The 16,124-nt window shown below is 45.1% G+C and overlaps 1 protein-coding gene across 1 annotated transcript in view; it reads left to right on the forward strand.

Annotated features, from left to right (window-relative positions):
• myo1eb (myosin IEb) overlaps positions 1 to 12,446 on the forward strand; it is a 19,393-nt gene extending 6,947 nt beyond the window's left edge. Inside the window, exons 3-27 of the mRNA XM_026184886.2 lie at positions 532 to 621; positions 702 to 796; positions 874 to 961; positions 1,625 to 1,714; positions 1,799 to 1,930; positions 2,000 to 2,134; positions 2,210 to 2,342; positions 2,438 to 2,634; positions 2,715 to 2,795; positions 2,941 to 3,027; positions 4,905 to 4,991; positions 7,621 to 7,788; positions 7,874 to 7,959; positions 8,400 to 8,481; positions 8,584 to 8,789; positions 8,868 to 9,012; positions 9,186 to 9,300; positions 9,384 to 9,553; positions 9,712 to 9,857; positions 10,045 to 10,191; positions 10,482 to 10,639; positions 10,717 to 10,791; positions 10,868 to 11,057; positions 11,166 to 11,329; positions 11,596 to 12,446. Coding sequence (XP_026040671.1) covers positions 532 to 621; positions 702 to 796; positions 874 to 961; positions 1,625 to 1,714; positions 1,799 to 1,930; positions 2,000 to 2,134; positions 2,210 to 2,342; positions 2,438 to 2,634; positions 2,715 to 2,795; positions 2,941 to 3,027; positions 4,905 to 4,991; positions 7,621 to 7,788; positions 7,874 to 7,959; positions 8,400 to 8,481; positions 8,584 to 8,789; positions 8,868 to 9,012; positions 9,186 to 9,300; positions 9,384 to 9,553; positions 9,712 to 9,857; positions 10,045 to 10,191; positions 10,482 to 10,639; positions 10,717 to 10,791; positions 10,868 to 11,057; positions 11,166 to 11,329; positions 11,596 to 11,672 — 3,144 coding nt within the window. The 3' untranslated portion in view covers positions 11,673 to 12,446. The remainder of the gene's footprint in view (positions 1 to 531; positions 622 to 701; positions 797 to 873; positions 962 to 1,624; positions 1,715 to 1,798; positions 1,931 to 1,999; positions 2,135 to 2,209; positions 2,343 to 2,437; positions 2,635 to 2,714; positions 2,796 to 2,940; positions 3,028 to 4,904; positions 4,992 to 7,620; positions 7,789 to 7,873; positions 7,960 to 8,399; positions 8,482 to 8,583; positions 8,790 to 8,867; positions 9,013 to 9,185; positions 9,301 to 9,383; positions 9,554 to 9,711; positions 9,858 to 10,044; positions 10,192 to 10,481; positions 10,640 to 10,716; positions 10,792 to 10,867; positions 11,058 to 11,165; positions 11,330 to 11,595) is intronic.
• The last annotated feature ends 3,678 nt before the right edge of the window (positions 12,447 to 16,124 follow it).

Here is a 16,124-nt window from a genome sequence, read left to right on the forward strand (position 1 = left end):
ACCAGGTTCGTCGCCCAGAGGCCGTCCGAGTTTAGGCTCACGGATGAGGCGGGAGGAGATGAAGAAACGTCCTGAGCTGCGCACACAGATGCTCGTGAAGGGGAGGGCGGCCAAATTTTAATCAGGTTTTTATAATATTTCAATAACAAAGACTACAAGAGAGAAGACCGCAATGACCACATGGCTCCATCTGAGCAGCCCGAGGCAAGTGTGGGGAGAAAAAACTCCCTTTAAACAGGAAGAGACCTCCAACTAAAGAAGGATCAGGTATCCGTTGGAAATTAAGAGAAGAAAGTCATGGGACACAAACAGCGGTTGGCTGATCTGTGAGCTGGATCAGCCAATCACCAGTGAGTTTCTGTGGTAGCCCCTCCCACAGGTAGTGACATCATCAGTTCCAGCTTTGGGACCAGATGCTTAGTTCAGCTGGTGCTGAAAATCCGGCACTGGGATGGTCTGTCTCTGATGGACATGTGTCCTGCTGGGTCCAGGTCCTGGTTCTGGTGGTGTTCCTTGACCCTCTTCTTTCAGACTTACATCGGTCCAGTGCTGATCTCTGTGAATCCGTTCAAACAGCTGCCGTATTTCACCGAGAGGGAAGTGGAGCTTTACCAGGGCGCGGTAAGACTGAGCGGCCAATCGACAGACAAATACAAACGAAAAACAGACAAATAGCTGATTGAATGCCCCGCCCCCGACAGGCTCAGTACGAGAACCCCCCCCACATCTACGCACTGGCTGACAACATGTACAGAAACATGATGATAGACAGCGAGAACCAGTGTGTCATCATCAGGTAGGCGGGGCTTAAAGCTCCCTTCAAACAGACTCTTTTCACAAATGTGTAACGTGATGTCTGTCTTTGCGTGTCAGCGGCGAGAGCGGCGCCGGAAAAACTGTTGCTGCCAAATACATCATGAGCTACGTGTCCAAAGTGTCCGGAGGAGGCGACAAAGTTCAGGTCAGAATCGGAGGCCATTGATTGGTTGACATAAAGGTAACACTGCCTCACTGCTCCACCTTGTGGTATAAATCGTTTTTGCACTTTGTAGTTTATCTCGACACTCATCGCTGCTGCTGTGCTGGTTTGAAACATTGTTTATGTGACGCTCAATTCAGTTTTATTTATACAGCACTAAATTACAACAACAGCTGCATCAAGGTGCTTTATATTGTAAGGTCGACCCTACAATAATACATACAGAGAAAAGCCCAGCAATCACATGACCCCCTATGAGCAGCACTTTGGTGACAGTGGGAAGGAAAAACTCCCTTTTAACAGGAAGAAACCTCCGGCAGAACCAGGCTCAAGGAGGGGCGGGGCCATCTGCTGTGATTGGTTGGGGTGAGAGAAGGAAGGCAGGATAAAGACATGCTGTGGAAGAGAGACAGAGATCATTTTATAATAACAATTCTAATAATTAGTAAACGTTTATTCAAAGTGTTAATTTTAATTTAATAAATCGGACATATGTTAAGATTTCATTTTAAATTTATTTCTTCACCTTTTGCCACGTCGGGTCTTCCTTAGTTATATCAGAAAACGGCTGATTGTTTGTGTCAGCTGATAGTCACCATGGTTACAGATGATGTTAGCGATGCCACCCTGTGTTATCACCTGCAGCACGTCAAAGACATCATCCTGCAGTCCAACCCTCTGCTCGAGGCCTTCGGAAACGCTAAAACCGTCCGCAACAACAACTCTAGCAGATTTGTGAGTATGATAGCACACAGATACTTTGGCTGCCGCCGCGCAGATTCATAGACGCCCACAGACACGCCGCCCTTATCCCGACAGGGCAAATACTTCGAGATCCAGTTCAGCCGAGGAGGAGCTCCTGATGGAGGCAAAATCTCCAACTTCCTGCTGGAGAAAAGTCGAGTCGTCTCCCAGAATCAAGGAGAGAGAAACTTCCATATCTACTACCAGGTACTGCAATATGTGCTGCAACGTGTACTATAACTGTTAACGGAAGCTAATGCTGGCCTCTGACTTCAGCTGCTGGGAGGGGCTACCACAGAGCAGAGGGAGAACCTCGGGGTCACGACCCCTGACTACTACAACTACCTCAACCAAACGGGAACCTACACGGTGGAGGACGTTAACGACAAGAAGGAGTTCTCGGATACGATGGTCTGTATGCGTGTGTGTGCGTGTGCGTGTGCGTGCGTATGTGTGTTAAAGTGTGTGTACCTGTGTGTCTCTCAGGAGGCCATGTCAGTGGTCGGTCTGTCTCTGGAAGATCAGGATTCAGTTCTTCAGCTCGTCGCAGGAATTCTCCATCTGGGAAACATCAGCTTCAGAGAGGAGAACAACTACGCGGTGGTGGAGAGCCAGAACTGTGAGAAAGCCCCTGACACTGCAGCATGACACTATTGTTTGTTTTGTTTGTTTTTTATTACCACTTAAACCAATAAAATCTTGTCTCCTCATCAGTCCTGGCCTTTCCGGCCTACCTGCTGGGGATCTCTCAGGACGGTCTCTGCAGTAAGCTGACCAGCAGGATTATGGACAGTAAGTGGGGTGGGAAGACCGAGTCCATCTCGGTGACCCTGAACACCGAGCAGGCCTGTTTCTCCCGAGACGCCCTGTCCAAAGCGCTGTACACCCGACTCTTCGACTTCCTCGTCGATGTCAGTGCCTGCACACAGCCTTCACACTTTGTTCTGCGTTCTTTAACTGCTGCTCATTCACCTTCCTGTTTCTGTGTCAGTGTATTAATAAAGCCATGCAGAAGGAGCAGGAGGAGCTCAACATCGGAGTCCTCGACATCTACGGCTTCGAGATCTTCCAGGTACAAACACACTTCCTGTCTTAAGCCACACCTTACAAAACAATAATAAACACACTTTAACAAACTGGTCCCGTTAGATTGTTCCTGCTGATTTGATGATCAACGACTCTGATTCTTGATTAACTTTTACTTTTTTGTTTTTTAGCAAAATGGTTTTGAGCAGTTTTGCATCAACTTTGTGAACGAGAAGCTGCAGCAGATTTTTATTGAGCTCACGCTGAAGGCTGAACAGGTGACGTTGTTCTTTTTTTAATAAACTGTTGAACGCTTGGTGCACAGGTGACATACAATTATTCTGGGATTAGATTAATTTTGTGGTTGTTACTAAGTTTGACTGATTCAGCCTGACTTTGAAACTACATAAAATATCAGTGGAAAAGAGTTAATATCACATGACATTACAGGTGTTTATTGGACAAATCTTGATCCAACTATTTTCTGAGATGATGAACTTTGTCTTTGTTACTTTTGTGCGAGGAATCCAAATAATAATCCTCCAGCTTCCTCCCGAGTGACCAGCACTGACTAAAATAAATCCGTCCATCTTCTTCCACTTGTCCGGGGCCGGGTCAAGGGGCGGGAACTTAAGCAGACAAGCCCAGAAATCACTCTCCCCAGCCACCTCCTCCAGCTTGTCGAAGGGAACATCAAAGCGTTCCTACGCCAACCGAGAGATATAACCCCTCCAGTGTTTCCTGAGTCCTCCTCCTGGTGGGACATGCCTGGAAAACCTCACCCAGGTGGCCCCCAGGATGCATCCTTGTCACCACCTCAGCTGGCTCCTTTCGATGTGAAGGAGCAGCGGCTCTACTCTGAGCCCCTCCCAGATGGCCAAACTCCTCACCCTATCTCTAAGGGAGAGACCAGCCACCCCTCGGAGGAAGCCCATTTCCACAGTTTGTATCCGCGATCTCGTTCTTTCGGTCGCTACCCACAGCTCGTGACCATAGGTGAGGGTAGGGACGTAGATCGTCCGGTAAATTGAGAGCTTCATTTTTACACTCAGCTCTTTCTTCACCACGACGGACCGGTGCGGCGTCCGCATCACTGCAGCCGGCGCACCAATCCGTCTGTCGATCTCCCGCTAACTTCTGCCGATGAGATTCTGAGAGCACTGATGTGAAAGCCTTCCACCACTTGGCTACGAACAGAATCGATGACAAAGGGCAGCTCTCTTTGCTCCTGCAAAGGTTGTGTAAGGGTCAAATGGCCCGTAGAAGTGAGCCAGACACCACATACTCCTGTGGGCTGGGGTGGGTATCCTAGTATCCTCTCGGCTTGGTGCCTGTATGTTGGGGTTTCTCCCAGTGAACGAAGGGGTTTGTTCCCTGCACCTTCCTGGTGGGGAACGGGTCCTGACTGTCGTCTGTGCTGAATGACAGTTCGGAGTACCTGGTCTTCTTGGAGTCCCTGGGTGGGGTGTTTGAAGCTGCTCCACCTGGGGACTCTATATTACAGCGAGACCTGGAGGCGTGTGACTGGGAGGAACGGTGTCCCAGATCTGAACCAGCGCTGTGTTTTGTTATTGGACTTCTGTGCAAACCACAGTGTGTCCATAAGTGCACGTGGCACCAGGACGTCCTAGGCCGCAGGTTGATGATCGATTTTGTAATCGTATCACCAGACCTGGACCATATGTTGTGGACACTCGGGTAAAGACAGACACCAGAGGTGAGGGGAACCACCAGGCTGAAGAGGGAGTCGTATTGGGCGTGGTTAGCCTGTCGGACTTCGGAAGCAGCTGATCGGTACTAACAGGCCAAGCCAAATGTGGCTCGGGCAGTGGCTGAAACAAGAACTCTGGTGTGGGAGGAGTTCAGAGAGGCCATGGAAAAAGCCTTTCAGACTGCCTCAAAGAGATTCTGGCAAACCGTCAGGCGACTCTGACATCAGGCAACACTGCTTCACTGAGTGAATGCAGAGTCATTTCCCTACAGGGGATTAATAAAGTATACAAAAACCTCAGGAGGGGAAAGCAGTGCTCCGCCTGCTCTGTGTGCAGGTGGAGCGCTGCTGACTTTGACTGATAACATTGTCGGACAAACGTCAGGGACCTCCTTTAAATAAACAGACTAAATGTGAAGCCGGATGTTGCCGTTATGTCTGCAGGAGGAATACGTACAGGAGGGAATCAAATGGACTCCCATCGAATATTTTAACAACAAGGTGGTCTGTGACCTCATCGAGTCCAAACTGGTGAGTTCGCAAATCACTGAACACAGCTCTGATAAATTTAACAAGTACTCCTCTCCATCTCTGTGTTTTTATTCTTGTACAAACATTACTGACATTAATCATTTGTTACATCATTCAGAACTGCAGCAGGATTTACACTCCATCTTGAGGGTCAGTTGCCCCCCGAGTTGATTCTGTCTGACAGAGGATTTAGCTCCTCCCACTTTAACCCCACCTGCCCTTTAAGCTAATGTTTTTTGTCATTAGCCATCTTCTGGAATCTGGATAGGGCTGAACGATATATCGCATTTGCGATAATATCGCGACATGATCAAGTGCAATTTTCTAACCGCAAAGGCTGCGATTATACTCTGGACATGTCCAAATTCATGGGCTGCATCCTCCTGAGGCCGCATTTGTAGACCGATTACGTCACAGCGACGCGCCGAAGGCTGTCCGAGAACGGCACAACTCCCGGCACATCATTTTCAGATCACCGCGGAGTTTCGCTGCTCGGGTTAAACGTAATATATAAGTCACTTAGACAACCTAAAAATGTTATTGTTGGGCTTTTTTCAGTGTTTTGTTTGTTCGTGAGTAAATCGGTTTGGCTGAGATTAAAGTGATTAGATAAAATAAAACTTTATTAATCCCCCGGGTGGGTTCCTCCTTGGTTTTCACACAGCTGACTAAACGTCAAACAGAAAACTTATTAAACAGAAGTATGAGACAGTCGAGAATTTACACCAGTGTCTGGTTATATTTTAGATAGCAAGAAGCAGACGGCCGAGTTTATTAAACTCCACCGAGACAGCGGTGACGCTAATCAGAACTAGACCGTCCAATTTCACGCCTTTAAATTTTAAAGGCGTGTTTGTGTGTGTGTTTATACAATTGCTATTATGTTTGCACTTTATGTGTAATGTTACTGACTGCAGAGATCAGTAAGATGTGTGTATTTTTTATTTATTAGTTTTATTTATTTAATATTATTTTTTAATTGAATGACTGTCTAGTAGTTCACAGATGTCGAAAAACTGAGTGTGGTAAAGCCACTGATTTTGTTTATGTATATTTCTGCAATCTGCACATTGTACTGACTTTCATTTTAATGTTTACACCAGGGTTCCTTGTCAGCACTTTATGCTCAGATGTTTGTAAGCTAAAAATAAACTATTGTGTATGTTCAAATATACTGTTGTGATTGAAGAAGTTAAATAAAAATGTCAGTCATCAATTCATGCATCACCTCATGTCATCATAACAGAGGTCTGTCTTCCAGGAAAGAACAGTTTAAAATTAATGTAATATAGTATTGGCCATACTATATGATGTATTGCTTGTCTTTGTTTAATAATACAGAACACAAATACCTTAAAAAATAATCGCATATCGCATCGCAATCGCAATATTGGGGCAAAAAATCGCAATTAGATTATTTTCCATAATCGTTCAGCCCTACATCTGGAGAGGGGTGGCCTGCTCATTTTATAATACTACTGCAATTTTTACTCATGTAAAGGATTCCTATCAAAGTGTGCGGTCTGTTAGACTCAGGGACCCTTCAGACTTCTTCGTGAATGTGAGCCAAAACTGCTTTTAAATACTCTACAACAAGTAGGCCTGCAGAGCGAGAGCGAAGTGCTCTAATAGGCTGATATGGTACTACAAGGTCATTAAGATCAGATGGGGCCTGATTATTTAAGACCTTGTATGTGAGGAGCAGGATTTTGAATCCTGGATTTAACAGGAAGCCAAAACAGGAGAAATCTGCTCTCTCTTTCTAGTCCCTGTCAGGACTCTTGCTGCAGCATTTTGGATTAGCTGAAGGCTTTTCAGGGAGTTTTTAGGACTTCCTGATAATAATGAATTACAGTCGTCCAGCCTGGAAGTAATAAATGCATGAACTAGTTTTTCAGCGTCACTCTGAGACAGGATATTTCTAACTTTAGAGATGTTGCACAAATGGAAGAAAGCAGTCTTACATATTTGTTTAATATGTGCATTGAAGGACATGTCCTGGTCAAACATGACTCCAAGGTTCCTCACAGCGTTACTGGAGGCCAAGGTAATGCCATCCAGAGTAAGAATCTGCTTAGATACCATATTTCTAAGATTTTCAGGGCCGAGTACAATAACCTCAGTTTGATCTGAATTAAGAAGCAGAAAGTTAGCGGCCATCCAGGTCTTTATGTCTTTAAGACATTCCTGCAGTTTAACTCATTGGTGTGTGTTATCTGGCTTCATGGACAGATAGAGCTGGGTGTCATCTGCATAGCAGTGTAAATGTATGCTATGTCTTCTAATGATGCTGCCTAAGGGAAGCATGTATAATGTAAACAGAACTGGTCCTCAAATATTACTCTCACTTTTGTATTTATGGTGAAAGTCGAGTGTTTTTAATTGAGTATTCGTGGGCGTTGAGTTTTAATTAACAGATAAAGACATCTGCTCTTTACAAGCTTAAAAACAGTGTGTGGCTCGTTTGGCTTGTTTGGTCTCTTGATGCAGCTATGATATTACCTGAGTACAGGTGAGATTTCTGCTGCTTGTAGGAGCTGAACTCTCAGTTTTGAACAAACTATAAGTCAGACTATATAAAACCAAATTCAAACAGCTGTATTTTCAGTGAACACCCTCTGTTTTGCAGAATCCTCCTGGGATCATGAGCATCCTGGACGACGTGTGCGCCACGATGCACGCTAAAGGTGAGGGGGCGGATCAGACCCTGCTGCAGAAATTACAGGGACAGATTGGATCTCACGAACACTTCAGCAGCTGGAACAAAGGATTCATAGTCCACCACTATGCTGGAAAGGTCCTCACCTCACCTGTATACCTGTCAGAGTTTTTAATGACCACATCTGTCTGTGTTTACTGACCGCACCTGTGTCTGTGGGCAGGTGTCGTATGATGTCAGCGGGTTCTGTGAGAGGAACAGAGATGTGTTGTTCAATGACATCATCGAGCTGATGCAGAGCAGCGAATTGTAAGTACTCTGTGCGTGGATGTGGGATGTTTTAGGAGCCCCTGATGCAAAACTGCAGTGAATAAACGCGTCAGCTTTGTCAGGAATCCTGTTGTCAGCAGACATGGGCAGTGTTACTGTAATCTGATTACTTTTTTCAAGTAATGAGTGAAGGGTTTAACATTGCAAAAAAGTAATTAGATTACTGTTACTTTCTCGTTAGCACGCTGTGTCACTGGGTTACTAAACCGTGATTTTGTTTGTGAGAGAGTCTCATGACAGTGACGTAAGCGCGTGTGGCGTCCATGGCAACAGACACGTGCAGATCAACAATGGATAACATGGAGAGAGTACAACCATGCAGCGTTCAAAGCGTGGAAGTAATCACATTACTAAGCTGTGTGTGTGTGTGTGTGTGTGTCTCTGACACAATCCCTTCTCTGTGGTGTGTTTGTGGGCAGTCCGTTCATCAGAGCTCTGTTCCCTGAGAACCTGGAGGCTGAGAAGCGAGGGCGACCGACCACCGCTAGCAGTAAGATCAAGGTGAGAAAGCTGGAGGTTGGACCTCCACTAAGAATTAAAATGACAGTGAAATAAGCAGCTTTGCCAGGTGTGGTTCTCAGGTGTGTGTTCACTGCCCTCTAGAAACAAGCTAATAGTCTGGTGCAGACCCTGATGAAGTGCACCCCCCACTACATCCGCTGCATCAAGCCCAATGAAACCAAACGCTCCCGGGACTGGGAGGAGAACAGGGTCAGACACCAGGTGGAGTACCTGGGCCTGCGAGAGAACATCAGAGTCCGTCGAGCTGGATATGCTTACAGACGAGTCTTCAATAAGTTCCTGCAGAGGTCGGAGGTCAATCATGGTTAGGATATTTAAGCTAATGGGACGAAGTTAAGGTTCTAACTCGTACTGCCGTGCTGCAGGTACGCCATCCTGACGAAGGAGTCCTGGCCTCAGTGGAGAGGTGATGAGCGTCAGGGAGTGCTGCACCTCCTCAACTCGGTCAATATGGACCAGGATCAGTTCCAGCTGGGGAAGACCAAAGTCTTCATCAAAGCTCCCGAGTCGGTAAGAAAAGCTCAGCAAGTGGTTTAACTGCAATCAGGAACGCTGAGATTCAGCACGCCTGAGGTAGAACCTGGTACCGGGTGTCGGCGCTGTGGTCCGCTGTCACCCACAGTCATCTTGGCCTGTCAGGGCCTGGCTCCGTTTGTCATAATGGTGTCGCTTCCTCTCTCCAGCTCTTTCTGTTGGAGGAGATGAGGGAGAGGAAATATAACGGGTATGCTCGTGTCATCCAGAAGGCGTGGCGCAAACATGTTGCTGTTCGCAAATACGTCAAGATGAGGGAGGAAGGTAAGATTGTTTTTGATAGATGGGTTAAAAAAACTCTGAATCTGAGTTTGTTTTCAATAACTTTTAATTCGTGTTTCCTCTAGCCTCTGATGTTGTGCTGAACAAAAAAGAGCGCCGCAGAAACAGCATCAACAGGAACTTTGTGGGTGATTATATCGGGACCGATAACCATCCTGAGATCAGACAGTTTGTCGGCCGCAGAGAGAGAATTGATTTTGCTGACGTCGTGGTGAAATATGACCGCAGATTCAGGGTAGGAACCCAACCTAAAAGCAAAACCACAGGCCTAGATCTGGTTCTGTTCTCCTGTTTGAACACGTCCTCGGCTGGAGAGTGTTTACCATCATGTCTGATAGAGTCCCTGAATATTTCTTTCCTCTTGGAAATGTTGCTTTTTCTGTTGTTCCACAGTCCGTGAAGAGAGACCTTATCCTGACACCAAAGTTCCTTTACATGATTGGTCGCGAGAAGGTGAAACACGGTCCAGATAAAGGTCAAATCCAGGAGGTTCTCAAGAGGAAGATTGAGATCAACAAAATCCAGTCTGTTTCTCTGAGGTATACCATCAGAACTGGGAAAAACTACAATTAGAACCAAAAAATGACAGCAGAGCCAGATTAGTACTTTCCACTGGGTCAAAAAGTAGAACTGGAAATAGAAACATGAAGCTATTAGAAGATAGCAATTGTTGTATAGCATTCAAAATATTACTGCCTTTCTCTGACCTACCTTTCTGTTTGTTAGCACTCTTCAGGACGACTTCTTCATCATCCATGAAGAGGAGTACGACAGCGTTCTTCAGAGTGTCTTTAAAACTGAGTTTCTGAGTCTGCTGGTCAAACGTTATGAGGACAAAACGCAGAGGAAGTTGCCACTAAAATTCAATAACCTGTAAGTTTTAAACACGATCTGTCGTTCTCCAGCATACCTCATGCACTGTATTTAAAAGTGAAGCTAGCCGCCATGGCCTCGCCCTTTGGCCACCCAAGTCTCCTGATGAGCATTTTCACTGTTGCCATTTTGGTGTTTTGAGACAAGCAAGGAGTCAAACTGCACAACCAATGAACGTAGTTCCTGCACTGAGAAACCAACACTTAAACCCAGGTTTAACAATGAGTCATCAGATCTGACCGGTACTAACCAAACACTGCCTCTATCTCTACACTTCTCTCTCCGTCCAGCCTGGAGTTTAAGGTGAAGAAAGGTGGCTGGGGTCCGTTCAGCTCCTCAGGATCCAGACAGATCCAGTTCCAGGTGGGTCAGGGTGACGAGGCAGTCTTGAAGCCCAGCGGAAAGGTCCTGCAGGTCTCCATCGGACCGGGCCTGCCTAAAAACTCCCGTAAGTTGTGACTTGACTTAGTCACCAGCGTAACCTCTTGTCCACTCGGCATTACTTCCTGTCTGTTTGTCGTCTAGGTCCCACCCGGAAAGACAACCGGAAGAGCCGCTACATGGGAAACCGTGCTCCACCCAGTAACCAGCAACACTCGGGTATCAGCAAAAACCAAGTTTCAGGTGTTTTCACGACTTCTTAGAAGACTCTTTTGACGTTTCTTATTCTCATCAGCATCTCGCTCCAGAGGGAGTGGAGCCCTGAAGGAGGGCAGCGCCTACTCCAGAGGCTCGTTGCTGAGACAGCAGTCTAGCATGGAGCAACCTACCCTGCCCCGCCTCCAGAACCAGCGTCGCCATGACAGTCGTCCCCATCAAAACCAGGATATGGGCTTTATGGATGTTCCCGATCAGGGTGCCGCAGGGTGAGACCGCTTGGAGTGACCCAGTGTTATGAAATAACTGTGGTCACCAGTATGACCAGTAAACGGACCATCCGTAAATGACTAGTAATCCCTGTTTCTCACCTGTAGGGTACACCGGCGCCGTTCAAAGGAGGTGAAGCCTCCTCCTGGAGCGGGTCGACCCAAACCGAAGCCCCGAACTCCTCACTGCAGAGCTCTGTACGCCTACGATGCCCAGGACACCGATGAGCTTAGCTTCAATGCTGAGGACCTCATTGAGATAGTCACTGAAGGTAGTACCCATACCCCACCTTGTATTGATGTTACTAGATATCACACACCTTGTTAAACAACATTAAATGTAGTTGCACAGTAGTACTAAAACAAAGAGGGATTTTTTTCATCCAGAATCGTAGTTCCCACAAGGACCGTGCACGGTCGCGTAGTTCCCACAAGGACCGTGCACGGTCGCGTAGTTCCCACAAGGACTGCGCACGGTCGCTTAGTTCTCTTGCTTACCTGAATGTTTGTCCTACGCATTGTTTTTCCATTTCCACAGATCCATCTGGTTGGTGGTTTGGTCGCTTGCGGGGCAGAGAGGGGATGTTCCCTGGAAACTATGTGGAGAAGATCTAGACCTCGATTCCAGGGGTCAGAGGTACCAACCTGCTGCTGCAGCTGGGGTCATAGGTCATAGGAGCTTTCAACACATTGGTTGAGAGCTAAAAGGAGGCTGACTGCTGAAGATGGCGTGCTAACAAACAGCTGCACTGTACCCAGAGGTGAAAGGTCAGGGTGTGGTGTGCCGACATGCTGACTCCTGGACTCCCAATGTCCCATTAACGCTGCATACAGGTTACATGTCCCCATAAAACTTCGTTTTCACAGTGTCCTCGTGTGACTTCAGTCTCTGATCATCTCAGGTGGAGCCCCGTATATCTGACAGTTAATTGGTGTCCTCATTCTGACACACTGCATGTGCTAGATTTTTAAATTCCAGTTCAAAGACCTTCCATCTTTCTGGTCTACAAGAGATGGAGTGAGAGGAGGGCAGCAGGAGGCTGCATCACGGCTTAGAGTTGATGGTTAACCAGTGTTGTACAAAAATGTGAATAACTAGTTTAGCCAGGTAGTATTCATGAGGCCGGTCAGTGAGGACAGCAAGGTTTATTCATCTGAAGTCCATCCAGTGCCCCCTGCAGCCTGCAGTGTTTATTACAGCCCTGAAATAAAACAAAGTGAGCACAGTGGCAGATTTAAAGCCCTGTGCAGTATTTGTCATTAACAGAGCAGATGAACAGACCCTGAACGTCACACAGGAGCTTTGATATACAAATAAAGGTATTTTATTTGTCTCATCATTAAAACGGAAATATTTTTTACCTGAAATAAACAGATGTAGATGATCAATGTTCAGCTGTGGTTTCTGTCGGGATCAATGTTTCAGCTGCAGCCTATCCTGAATCAGCAGCTTACCTGAGCTGATCAGCTCACCTGGTACACCTGTTTTCTTTCATTTTAACTTTTTTCTTTTTCTGATTTTTATAATTTGGATTTTTTCCTTAACGTAAACTTTAATTCATTTTTTAAAAATTATCTGTGTATTGTTTTTTTTAAAATTGCACAAAAACAGCAGGACACTACATTACCCAGAGTCCTTTTGACCAAGTGGGTTGTGCTGGTTTTAGGTACAGTTGGAAAAGATTGGCTCATCCGTCCCATAGTGTCTCTGTTGTTTTACACCAAAAGGAAAAACTGTAGTGATAAATGTCAGAATAACTCTGAGACTGGAACGTCACACAGTAGGGTGAGTTGTAATAAATTAATAAATCTTGCAGCTTGTGCAGGTTAATGCTACTGTTTTGCATGTTTATTAAAAATGACTTTGTTAAATTTTAAATGCGACCATAAAGTGGTTCAATGCAACATTTCAGGTATTTATGTGAATCACAAATTGCACAGCTTTGTCTTCCTGTCATGTCAGAGTGGAGGTAAACACACTTTTAAAATTGGTTTTGCAACTGAAGCAGTGTTCATTGTACAAATGTGTTTTCGAAGATTACCCTGTGCTCATTCTGATTAACCTGCTGCAGTGTTTTTGATCACACTCTGACATAGAAACTGAACATCTCATCTCAGTTTTACTTTAAGAATATAATCCACCCACTGTTATCATCTTCAATTTCTCCTTCCACCTCCGCCATGTTGGCCTGCAGTTGGTGCTGCTCTGAAAGCGCTGTAGTTTAAGAATATAATCCACCCACTGTTATCATCTTCAATGTCCTGTACCAACACAGAGCAGAGCAGCTATCTGAACGCTGCTCCAACAGAGGTCGATTATCTTGTTAATAATTTCACCTCCTCACTACGTACGACTCTGGATACTGTAGCTCCAGTGAAAACTAAGGTCTCTAATCAGAAGTACCTGACTCCGTGGTATAATTCTCAAACACGTAGCCTAAAGCAGATGACTCGTAAGCTGGAGAGGAAATGGCGTGTCACAAATTTAGAGGATCATCATTTAGCCTGGAGAAATAGTTTGTTGCTTTATAAGAAAGCCCTCCACAAAGCCAGAACATCTTACTATTCGTCAATGATTGAAGAAAATAAGAACAACCCCAGGTTTCTCTTCAGCTCTGTAGCCAGGCTGACAAACAGTCAGAGCTCTGTTGAGCCAACCATCCCTTTAACGTTCATGAACTTCTTCACACATAGAGTTATCCCTCTTCTTCATAATCCATCACAGTGTAAGCATGGATTACTAATAACCACCATCCCCTCCTTAAAAGAAATCAGGGTTCACCTGATGTCAAGCGTCTGCTGTCAGACTGAGTCGGGGACGTTTCTTTAATATTATGCTCCTGCTGCAGCAACACCGCTGCAAACTAAAGGTGCTGATTCACTCAGACTGAGCTCGAACATCAGTTCACTCTTGCAGAAATGGCTGTGTGGACATTAAAAACACATTTAAAGGAGAGAAGGAACAATCGACTGAATTGAATTGAATGATCTACTAACGCCTTTACTGCCACCTAGTGGTAAAGCCTAGTATCTCCGTTTAAATGAAAGCAGACGATATTCGTTTCTCGACAGCAAAGAACATCTGTCAGTGAGCTCAGTGACAGCAGCTGTTTGTTGGTGTGTAATGAACAGTGATGAGCCTTGTTTGTGACAAATGCACAGACTCGGTGAACACTGAGAATCTGCGCCAATTCAAAGGTGTTTGGGATGTTGATTGGCAGAGGACATTTTTATTTTGTTTCATGATGAAAACACATTTTTCTGTGATGCTGGATATATTCTCTCAGCTGTGACCTGCTGAGGGGTCTCAAACTCGGGGCCCGGGGGCCATGTGCGGCTCACGTCACCCGTACTTACAAACATGCTGAGGGATCGTCTGTGTTTGCTCAGTGACAGAGTCAAACACTCATGTGCACACTTATGCATTAAATACGAACACAGTGCTGCCACATGTGTGCACAGACAGACAGGACCAGTGTGTTTATTTGGTAGATCAATGAAAGGCTTCAGTTAGTTAAGAGGGCAGAACAAGCATTTGTCTTGTTATAAAATATTTCAAATTTTAAAGAACAAACAAAACGTTTTAGGAAATATTTGTTGGCGATTGTTTGTTTGTTTTGCACTACTTGAACACTAAAGTGGCCCTCCAATGAGACGGCACACAGCATGCCCAGATTAACGCGGTCAGATTTGATTTTGTAATAGAAAATTTCTATTGTTCTCATTTAGAGTATTTATGTGCTGAGCTGTGACGCTGTAATAGACTGTTCAGTGAAAGTTTCTAAAACTAGATGAACTTATTCCAGCCTCAGCAGATGGAGAAGACAACTCCCTTTACAGGTGCTGATAATGCCAAAGGCACAAAACAGCGCGCCCACGGTTCCCTTTCATAGCGTGATGTTTGTAACTTCCTCCCTCTTCCTTGGAGTGGGAGCACCACTCCTGTCTCAGAGCTCGCATGACTGAACTGTGATGTTTGATGTGTGTTGGCTCTCCTGCCTGCATGCAGAAATAAAACAGCTTGATCACAGTGACCATGTTGCAGGCCACTTTTTTTTTGACAGAAAACTCCACAACAATTTCAACACAATTAAAGTGTCTACGTGGATCCACACCACAGAGTTTAATGTTTGTGGAGAGCCAGTACGTTAACTCTGATTTAAAACCAAATCTGTCTGGAGTTGATCATTTAACTCTTGTTAATGCTAACTAGGTGTTAAGAGTTTATATATTAACTCTCACAGAGTGTTTTATTTTAACTACATCGGAGTTATCTTCCAATTCATTGTAAAACTTCTGAAATTTTACAAATTCCTTTGGAAACAAACGTTTATTAAAAAGAGGCCATGTTTTTCTGAATAACCTTTGTTTTGAACTGTGCACCAGTGTACATGCTCTGACTTTCATTAGAATATTGTTTATCAAAGGGACATATGTGAGCTGGCAGTGCAAACAGCACGCTCATTACTCTTTTCTTCAGTACAATATGAACGTCCTCCCTTCATCACTTTGTGGAGCTCCAACTCCCCCCATATCCCACCTTCCCAAGCATATCCTGTGTGCAGAGTCAATAAAAGTTAATTGTGTACTAATTAATTGCAGCACAGTACAAAAAAAAAAGAGAATAATTTCTGAGTAACACGTGGTTTGTATTTTCCCAAAAGACAGTTCCAGATACGAATCCATTGCCCATATTTAAAGCCAATATCAGAACAGGTTTGTTAACATGGTGCTCTCTCAAACAACCGAAGAACACAGACAACAGTTAATGCTGAACTACATATAAAACAGTCTGTTTCATTTTGACCTAAACCGTGTGCACAAAACTCTGCAGGGATGTCGACCCACAGTCAGCGCTTCTGCTGTTTGCTACGTCGGTTTGGTGGTTTTCAGGCTTCACGTAGCATCATTATGTCAACAATCTAAACATTGTTTTAGGTGTAATTGAGCCAAAACCTGACTGAATATTCATATACAAGCTGTTTTCCAAGGCTATAGTGTTTGGCTGCAAACAACAGATTTCACCGAGCAGCGAGGCTAATGCCTTTCACGCCGCTTTGTCTCAAC

Source organism: Astatotilapia calliptera, chromosome 11, assembly GCF_964374335.1.
Source record: "Astatotilapia calliptera chromosome 11, fAstCal68.1, whole genome shotgun sequence".
NCBI classification, from domain to species: domain Eukaryota; kingdom Metazoa; phylum Chordata; class Actinopteri; order Cichliformes; family Cichlidae; genus Astatotilapia; species Astatotilapia calliptera.